General features: G+C 35.4%; 1 protein-coding gene across 4 annotated transcripts; it reads left to right on the top strand.

Moving 5' to 3' along the window:
* Window positions 1–1000: 1000 nt before the first annotated feature.
* LOC131144623 (protein PLANT CADMIUM RESISTANCE 10) lies at window positions 1001–10190 on the top strand. Of its 4 annotated transcripts, none has more exons than XM_058093362.1 (4): window positions 1001–1213; window positions 1986–2274; window positions 8630–8856; window positions 9834–10190. In XM_058093362.1, the coding sequence occupies exons 2-4, from the start codon at window positions 2133–2135 to the stop codon at window positions 10002–10004; spliced, it is 540 nt and encodes a 179-aa protein (XP_057949345.1). In that variant the 5' UTR covers window positions 1001–1213; window positions 1986–2132; the 3' UTR covers window positions 10005–10190. The 4 variants fall into 4 exon arrangements, with proteins under 4 accessions (XP_057949345.1, XP_057949343.1, XP_057949346.1 ...); XM_058093360.1 differs by having other exon boundaries at window positions 1052–1213; window positions 1986–2219; XM_058093363.1 differs by having other exon boundaries at window positions 1057–1213; window positions 8630–8843.
* Window positions 10191–10602: the final 412 nt, after the last annotated feature.

Genomic DNA, 10602 nt, shown 5'->3' on the forward strand with positions numbered 1-10602 from the left:
CAAGTATTGTGAGATTTGACATCATAAAGTCACTTTGAAAAATAAATAAAAATTCAAAAGTTAGGTAAATATTAAAATTTAAATGTTATTCTTACATATATTTCAACATAAAAACATTTAAGAAAGCGTATTCAAGATAAGAAATATAGTTAACACATAAATATAGTTTAACAAAAAAAAAAAAAAACTAAAGTAATATAGATAACAAACGTTAAAAAATAAATAAATAAGATTTTTACCTTAGAATAATACCAACGAAATTTAAAAGATTCTATTATACCATGAGAGACTTGATCATATTGATAACGTGTTATAAATGAAATAAAAAGAGAATTATAAAAAAATTAAAGTAACAAAATTTGGAACTATAGAAATTCAGTTGTCTAATTTTTCAGGAACTAGATGTTAATATTAAAATGTAAATGTTATTCTTACATATATTTCAACATAAAAACATTTAAAAAAGCGTATTCAAGATAAGAAATATAGTTAATACATAAATATAGTTTGATAAAAAAAAAAAAAACTAAAGTAATATAGATAACAAACGTTAAAAAATAAATAAATAAGATTCTTACTTTAGAATAATATCAATGAAATTTAAAAGATTTTGTTATACCATGAGAGATTTGATCGTACTGATAACGTGTTGTAAATGAAATAAAGAGAGAATTATAAAAAAAAATTACAGTAACGAAATTTGGAATTATAGAAATTTAATTGCCTAATTTTTCAAGAACTAAATGTTACTATTTTTTATTTTTGTTTCAATTTTAATTATAAAATATGCCCTTATATAGGTAAAAATTATATTGGTATTCCAAAAGTTAATTTCATAATGAACAATTATGCGAGCATACCAAAAGTTATAACATATTCTCAAATATAATACACACGTTTTATAATAAACTAATTATTTTATACTTAATATCACTTTATTATGTCAATAACTTTATTATTTTTTTTTATAAAAAAACATTTATTATAATATTGGGACGATGAGTCATTGCCTATTGGGTAATGTTGAAATAAAAACTGCCCCAAATATACAATTACTTGGTAACAACGCCCGGTATCTGTTTTCTCATATTGGCTCTCAATATCTCCTCCCGTCTGTCTTCTTCTCTTCTCCGCTTGCGTGGGTTATCATTTCTAACCTTCCGGAGTTCTCGCCGGTCTTGGGCTTCTTCCATCCGTAGCTTAGCAGATCCAGGTATCACTCCGTCTGCTTCCTCTTTCTGGGTTTCTATTTTTCTAACCTCTGCTTCCCTTCTCCTTTGCAAAAATTGTGTCTTTTTTTTTTTTTTTTTAATTGAGTAGTTGATTCGGTAGAGGGCGCCAAGGACTTGCCACTCGTACGAGTAAGACGAGCAAAAAGTCCCCATGAGACGATCTCCAAAAAAAAATTTAGAAAAAGAAATCCCACACTATGTGTATCCCATCCATAATGTAAAAACCATTAAACCAGGTAGTTATGGAAATCTTTGGAAGTATAAGAGATATATTTGTTCCTTCAGAGGCTCTTCCGTTTATGTCCTTCCACCCCACCTGAAAATTTGTGAGAAGGATCAAAGACAAATCCTTTTTCCTGTCTGGGCTTGTTTGGATGCCTCTCCAAGCCTAGATTTCCTTCTTCATGGTCTCACCAGCTGTTGCCCATATTAGGTTAATCAGATGAAGGGCCGAATCCCATAAACTTTTAGGGTGGGTAGCTGAATCTGAATTGGCAAGCATGGTCCAATTGATTTTCTGGGATATACGGTTGTTTCAGTTTACTGTCCAATTTTAGTTGAATATGGCTTTCATATCTTAGTTATTGGTTCGCATAAGATAGTTGCTCCTATAGCCATCCAGATAACATAGATGGTTTCAACTCGAGACACGGTCATATACTGCTGTGTTTTTTAAATAAGTCAATTTATTGATCTTATTATGTGTTCAATTGGGTAGTTGCATTTTGTTAATGCCATTAGCTGCTTTGACAGAATACTGCTGGAGTGTTTGAAAGAAACCTGGGAATTATATGTAAATTGTGTTCTGAAGAAAGATGAAGGGCCAAAGCAGTTACGTGCCGCCCCCTTATATTCCTCTGGGACAATCAGATCCAGAAGCAGAGGTCATTGTGCACAGTGATGATAATCTTGTTCATAATCATGGAAGCGATGTCCCAGCACAGTGGTCATCTGGAATCTGTGCTTGTTGCGATGACATGCCGAGCTGTACGCTACTTTCTGCCTTGTGACCTTGATTTATCAGAAGGAAAAAATAATGAAGGTGCATTTTTTGTATATTTAATAAAAAATGATAGTCTACCCTTAATTGTTTACGTTTTATGATAGGCAGTTACACTTGAGATGTAAATGAAACATAAACTGTGGTAGGGCATGGTGTTTGAACTCCCATGCTTCTCCAAAGTAATCTTTTCTGAATGTTCTCCAATTGCTTTTGCTATTGAGCAAGGAACGGTATGGAGGGACATAATGCATTCAGAGGTTTGGAAGTTGAGAAGGTACTCTTGATGAGTGTAAGTATTCCTTATTTTGACGGATAAATCCTTTTCAATCCAGCAAGTTTTTCTAAAATGTCTCAATGATAGGATTCCAAACTCCTCTCTCTTCGAATTTAGCTCATAGAGGGAGGCCAAGGATGGTAGGAAAAGCATCCGCCAATTTGCAGCCAAGAATGCCCTCAAGGAGTGCCTCCTTAATGCTGTCCTTCATTGAAATAATTGCACTTTTTCTCAAATTGATTTTATGCCCCAAGATTACTCCAAAACCGATAAAAATGCACGTTAGACAGTGTTGTTGTGAATAAAGTGGGGCTGGGAGACTTCCATTTCTCTACCATTTGATGCTACTTGGGTGACTTTTTGCAGCAGGAGACTGAAACTTCTATCATTATGATAATCAAAAAGAGAGAGAGAGGGGATCACCTTCCTCAACACTCTAGAAAAATAGGAAAAAGTTTGGGGGTCAGCTAGTTATCAGAAGCAAAAAATGTTGAAACTCATTGACAGATCCATTTACATCAAAATTCCCCAAAGGCCGTTTTTTGACCATATAGAGGAGAAATTCCCAACTCACATGGTCAAAAGCTTTTTCAATGTCGAGTGTGCGAACCACCCCGCATTTCCTTGCCTTGGAGTTGGCAACCAAGACTTCAGAGGAATTAGGGCTGCATCCATGATTTGTCCACATGATACTGAAGTGTATTGTGCTGGCCAATAATTTCCAGTGTCTCTTTCTTGTGTCTAAGGCAAGCACCTTGGATAAAATTTTATAAATACTTACCACTAGGCTAATAGGATGGAAATCCTTGATGTTAAAGGCCCTTGCTTTTGTAGGAATCTGTGCAACTACAGATGTTGAACTTAAGCTGCCTGAGTCTGCATGATCCGTGGAATTCATAAAAATATGGATTATGTCCTGCTTAAGGTTCCGGCTTGTTTGAAAGAAAGCCAAAGAGAAGCCATCAAGCCTTGGAGCTTTCTCTCCATTGCAGTCCTTGAGGGCTTCAAGTATTTTCTCCTTATGAAAAGGCCTGCTTTTCTAGCCACTGTGCAGGGGAAGTATTTGAAATGCATAAAGTTATGCCATTAACTTTTAGTCTCCAAATCACAATTTGGAGTAGATATCCTTATACAAAAAATGCCCTTCGTGATGTTCTCTTCCTTTACCAAACTCTTCCCCCTTGAGTTCTAACTTTGGTCGAGGTGTTGAACCTTCTGTGGGCTTTCTGCTGTTGAGTGGAAAAAAAAAACTGCTGTTCCAATCCCCTCTATATGCTACAAGGCCCGGGATTTTTGTATCCAAGTTGTTATTTCCATGTTTCTTCCAAGTTGTTTCTTTGGCTTTGAGGCTTTGAGCTATTTGTCTCTCATCAAGCTCTTTCAGGCTGCTAAGGATTGCATCCTTTTTCCAGTCAATACTCCCAAAAGTGTTCTTATTCCACCGTTTCAACTTTTCTTTCAATCACGACAATCTTGAGGCACCCAAAAAGCTTGCTTGCCCTTCAAATTGAAGCCAGGATTACCATAACTTAAGTTGATCACCAAAGCCTTTTATGCTTAAGCCACATGTTTTCAAAACCGAAGGGAGCTTTGCCCCATTTTATTTTATTTTATTTTGAGAACAAAGGAAGATTTGATTAGAAGAGAAAGAATTTTCAAAAGGGAGAATGAGACATATCCCGAGAAAAACTAGGACAAACCACAAATAAATAATTTGAAACCACAAAGAGAGAAAGATTAACAAGTTAGCATGTTCCTCCAATCTCTTTGTAACTCCTGAAATCTTGCCACTTTGAAAAATCCATAACCGACACACGGCAGTGAGGCCAAATACTGAAATTTTTTCTTCAACCAGCACCCAATTTAATTTTTTTCCCAGAAAATATCTGAGCATTTCGCTCCATCCATATTTCCCGTAAAACCTCAAAAATACCGCACTTCAATATTGCTGCCCTATTCTTTGCTGTACCAAAGCCTACGAAAGAGATGGCTAACAAGTCTTCCACCGAAGGACATACACAACTCTCTCTCATAATACCAAAAAGCTTGTTCCAAATCCTTCTTGCAAATTTACAATGCAAAAGAAGATGAGAAGTAGTCTCAGAGTTTTTGTAACTGAGCGCACGTACATTGGGGGAGAGAGTCTTCAAAGGTCTCCTAATTTGCCTCAAGTTATTAGTATTTATCTTATTAGGCACAACCAATGGAGTGAAAGCCTTAATTCTTGGGGGAGCCTCAGCCTTTCAAATGATAGAATAGAGCGGAAATGAAGAGTTGGAATGGATTAAAAATTCAAAAAGAGATTTGCAAGAATATACTCCCGATTGATCCAAAGATTAAGAACAAACATCTCTCCCCGAAGGAAGGTTACTCCCATTCAATAAAGATAACAAAGAAGAAATTCCACCATCTCCCTGTCGTTTAGAGGTCTCCTATAGTGGAGATTCCTGTAAGCCAAAGGGCTGCTCGAGTCACCAACAAAGAAAGATATGGCTCTATTTTACTTGGCTCCATTTTATTCCTCTTGTTGGCTGCATCAAGAACATTAGGGAAGTGATCCAACACGGGTCTTGGAAAAAGTTTCCCCAGTACCTTGTGGAAATGTCTTCTATTTTGCTTGGCCTCATTTTATTCCTCTCATTGGCTGCATCAAGAATAATAGGGAAGTGAGCCAAGATGGGCTATGGAAGAAGTTTCCCCAGTACCTAGGGGAAATGTTCTTCCCAACATTATGAGATTAACTGTCAATCCTAGAGTACAAGGGATCTTTTGAGAGTTAGATCATGTGAAAGAGCCAGCTAGGACAGGAAGATCAAAGGGGGTAATTCACATTAATAAATACTAGAAATTGCTTCATGCTTATGCTCTCTGAAATCCCTCTACTTCTTAGATGGGGGTATAAAATTAACACACCCCTCAATGACCCAAGGGGCATCCCACTTGGCTTTGACCTTAAAAAACTCCTTGGGTCCTTCACCTGGACCATAAACACGGGTAAAAATCCATGTCAAATTATCCTCCAAGTTCCTGAAGAAGCATTTGTTGTATGATGCAATATTTCCATTGCGCCATCCTTCCATAAAACAAGATCTTTCGGATTTCCAGTAGCTGCAAGGTAGATCTATGCAATTTTGTGCCCCTTTACTCCTATTCTTATATCCTCTTTGTTGTATACTTAATATTTTTCTCTTCTTCTACCTATTCTTCACACTTCGATGCCCCCCCCCCCCCTCCCCCCTAGAGGATGTGTTGTTCTCCATGTATTTCTTCTCTTAATAAATCTCCTTTCTAAGAAAAACCAATATACCATTACCTTCTAACTTTAACACCTAACAACCAATCTCCAAAAGTAGTTAATTACCAAAATACCTTTTTTTGTTTAGATTTTTCTAGAGGACGCTTTTCTCCTTGTATTCCCTTTTTCTCACTTAATAATTCTTTTTTTTTTTTATGCTAGCTTAATACTAATACATAGATACTTTCTATCTTTGACCCCAAACTACCAATCTACATAGTCACCAAATAAGAGTCTTGAATGTGAATTTTTTCTTTTTTCAGTTTCAAGTCTGTGGGCTTGGTAGAACATATTGGACTCGGCCATATTGCCTAGAATACGACTGTAAAATGGGGGTCATATGATGGGACATCTTGATGGAGAGCTAAATGAACTATTGAAATTGCAAGTGTGGCATTGTGCATTTTTATCTCTTTTTTGGAGATAACTCAGCCTCAAGTTTCATTATGTTAGAATAAAATGGCCTAATTCAATCTTATTCAGCTTTGGTATAGGAACCTGAGGGATGGTATCTACCCATTATGTTGACTCTGGAAGTATCATAGTTCTTGTCATTATGTCAAGCATGTTATCTAGTTAGGCAAGACGTATTTTAAGTGACATTGAGAAAACAATTCAAATGACTACTGGTGGAATTTAACGAGTTGTTTGGTATCATGTTTATTTTACATTTTTGTTGAAGAAATAGGTGGCAACAACTTGTTTGTCTGTGTCGCTAGTTTCTAATTTTCGTAAATCTGAAAACAAGATTTTATGATTTTTAGTTATGCATGTTGCTGCAATGCCAAAATTCATTTTTGAGCCTTAAATAATTCATTACACAATTTTTAATGCAAATAAAATAAAATAAAATAAAATTGCCATGTTAATTTAAAACTAAATTTAAATAAAAATACCCATAAATTTCTATATATGTATATTTTTTTAAAAGTAGAAGTTATCCAAAAAATACTTGAACCATTTTTCAACCTTCATATGCAATAGGATTGCTCTTGAAGCACTAAAAGAGAGTTTAAAAATATAATAATTAAGTAAAATTTTTATAATTCATTTTTTTGTTATAATATTTTGAATTTGTATTCTTTTACATTTTCATTACTCTAATCAAAACTTTTAATTATTATTTGATCCAAAAAATGAACATGCATTCCATGAAGTTTTCAATCTGTTTTGGTTTTGGAAATTTAACCAAGGTTGTTTGCAATTTTTAGATTCTACTTTTGGTTTTTAGTTTTAATTTCTCATTTTTATCTGCATGATTTTTGACAAGGATGCCAAACAGCTGCTAAAATTTCTTAAATTTTTATTCTACTCGTTTTCATGAGATCTTGATCATTTTAATGCCATTAACACAAAACCACATTAACTACAACGGTTGTCTAGATTGTTTACTTCAAACTATCAATGGAAGTTCGGGGGTTGTAGTTACCAAAAACTCTAGCCTTGCATTTGGGATTATATATTTCATGCAATCCACTATTGTGTGGATATAGACAAAATAAAATGCATAATTGTATTGAGCTTCTTCAAGTTCCAGAAAAATCCAAATCCAATCTCAAAACTTCCTACTCTCAAATGTAGCATAAGATCCTAACATTGTCATGGGATTTTAGAACCAATCTCAAAGTCCAATTGCAAATGTTAGTAACCCGAACAAGCTGAAGATATTATAATTGTAGGGAAATTTGTTTTCACTGTCAAGTCCTTTTACAACCTCATCAATCAGGATTGTGTCCTATTTCCCTGTCAAGCCTGTGAGGTCAGGAGTACCCAGGAAAGTGTTTTTTTTTTTGCTTGGGAAGCAACAATTCTTTTGGGTAAAACCTTAGGAGAAGAGTTATCTATCATTCACCGTAGCTGGTATTATTTGTCCAGAAAGGAGAGAGCACCGTCGAGTCTTCTTGCTCATGGGAGTTGTGGGGTCTTATTTGGTAGTGTCTTAATGCCATGTACAGTGATTGCAACCTTACATAGTCGAAATGTTAACTGTGCTGAAGTGGGCAGGAATAACTTAGTTAGGTGTCAAAAAATAGTCCCTGTGCCTGTCTTTGTGCATTTGGAGGGAGCATAACAGAAGAGCCTTTGAGGGAAAGGAGTCTTCTGAACAGAGTTAAAAAACTTTATGTACTCTTTTGCTGGAGCTCTGTAAGTTTTATGCCAGAACTCAGTGTGTGGCTGGATATTTGGCGGAACAGCATTCTTGAATATCTTGTGGGTGCCTCATTCCAATTACATCATTTTGGCTACCAACCAGCCAACAATACTTGTAAATGGAATGATATTTTCATTCCTTCGTTTGGATTGTTGCTTGCCAAATATGGCCTAAATTTTTCTACTGGGGAAATGAGGTTTGTCCAAAATTACCACCATTCCCCCTGTCCTAGTGGGTGTATGAAGTTTTTGTTTTTGGTGGGTGTAGACGAGAGAGAGTTATATGTGCCTTGGGATGTGAAGCACTCCATTTCCTCTTGCATGGTAAATTTCATATGGAAATGTTAATCAGGTTATAACTGATCATGGGCACACATGCCTTGCAGCAGTTCCCTTCTCATGTATTATAGAATAATGGTTATAAGAATTTAGAGAAGTTGGTTTTTGGGAAGTTGAGATTTATAGATGGTAGATTATGGAAGGGTACTTACTACTTAGTAGTTTTAACTTTTAAGGTGTCAGGAAAGTTGTTGCAGGAAGTTCAAGAAAACGGACCCACTGCAGATTTCACAAGTGTTCCAAAACTGTTACAATTCAATCTTCTTAGTAGTATAGAAATTGTATATTAAGAATCTGAAATTTATCAACTAATTGGATCTTTCATCTTCGTACAGGTTGCATAGGCCTCATTTTTCCTTGCTTTCTGTTTGGAAAGAATGCTGAGTTTTTGGGTTCCAGAACTCTGATAGGATCATGCATGACCCATTTTTTTGTTTGGGCCCTAGTCAACACCGTCTGCTGCATGCTGACTGATGGTATTGTATGGGGAATACCTGGATGCTTTATGGCATGTTATGCTTGTGGCTATCGAAGGGCATTACGGTCAAGGTATAACCTGCCGGTATGTCATATACATCTTTTTATCATTTATGATTCACTTTATTACATAAAAAAATTATTTATGCTTTCTGTTTTTCAATCATTTGAAACCATTTAGTATTTATTTGAAAAAGTACTTGTCCAAAAGTAGTCTAAGATTACTTATCATAAGTACTTTTTCAGATAAGTACTTTTTTTTTTCTGAAAAAATAATTTCTCAAAAAATACTTATTTTCCTAGAAAAAAGTAGTTTGGAAAAGTGCTTTTTGGAATTAGTACTTATTTAATGTAAACCAAACACTACTGTTGACACAGGTACTTAATTTAAGAACTTTTCATAATGAGTACTCGAGACGTTCCAAGTGGGCGCATAACATCCTTGACTTCACTATGTAGTATAGATGTCTTACCTACATATAAAGTATCAGCCATCTTCAATTAATGTTCACAACTTACGCTACAGAAAAGAAGCACCTCTTTTTAATAACTTATTGTTCTATATATAGATTTAATTTTAAAGTAGTATTTAATTTGCATGGCTATTAAACTGAGACATGAATTTCAAGCAATATGAACATGTTGACAAATTACACGTACTCTATGTTTGGAAGCATGGAATTCAACCTCATTATCTGAATTTGTGTGGGCTTGGATATAATGTAATACAAAATTGTATTTTCTTCTGAATCCATACAGATCCAAATCCAAGCACCAAGATCTATGCTCCCAAACACTACCATAGTGTAAATTTCTTAGGATTATAACTGTCAGTTTTGGTACTGCTCGCATTTTGATCATCACTTCATTTTATTAGAAGCGCGTACTATATTCATCATGTTTGCATAAAAACAAGTCATCAAATGGTAAATGGAATTCAATTGACATGGTTTTGGTAAACATGACTAATTCAACCATTTGATTGGAAAGTATAATTTATCATGGTATTCTTCATTTTTATTGTCATATAATTTTCCTTTTTTTCATCGTTCTACTGTGCAGGAGGCGCCTTGTGGAGACTTTGTTACACATTTTTTCTGTCATTTATGTGCTATTTGCCAAGAATACAGGGAGATTCAAGAAAGGTCCTCCAATTCTAGCCCCCCTGATCTTAGATTGGCGGCTGTCACAGCACCACCTGTTCAGATGATGGATTCAACCCCAAAGGATTAATGTTTCTGTGTTTTTGCCATATCTTTTTGCATCCATTTTATTCCGATGGATACAAGTGCTATTTCCTCCCCTTTCTTCCTCCCCGACACTCCCGCTCCCAAGATATTGTTTGGAACTATGTTTAAACATGGAATAGTTTGTGCATTTGTTTATTATTGCAGTACTGCTATGGATTCCAATTCATAATCATGTACGTTAGTGATTCCCACGCAAAGAAAGGGGATAATTTAGGCTAAAAATGAAAAGTTAGCATGGAATATTGGGCCTGGGGTATTTTTTGAATGCTGATTGAAAAAGCAGACAACGGGGAAGCAAAATTCAGTATTAAGATGGTATTTCAGTCAGGGCTTACCTTGCAGAAGGCGGGAGTGGGGAAGTGGTGCTTCTCGCATTATCATTTTCAAGACGCCTTTGAAAGTGAAGAACAGGATCAATCTCCAAACTTATTTTTGCATTCTAGCTGCTAGAAAATGATTGAAAGCTCAAATCTAGTGATAGATCGCTGAATGGCGGAATCTTTTCCTTTACCCTATGCTTTGTCTGCTGGGTTTTTGTTTCCCTTGGTGTGCCGACTTGGATAAGCTCTCCAAAAGAAAGA

The sequence above is a fragment of the Malania oleifera genome, chromosome 12, assembly GCF_029873635.1.
Source record: "Malania oleifera isolate guangnan ecotype guangnan chromosome 12, ASM2987363v1, whole genome shotgun sequence".
Classification (NCBI taxonomy): domain Eukaryota; kingdom Viridiplantae; phylum Streptophyta; class Magnoliopsida; order Santalales; family Ximeniaceae; genus Malania; species Malania oleifera.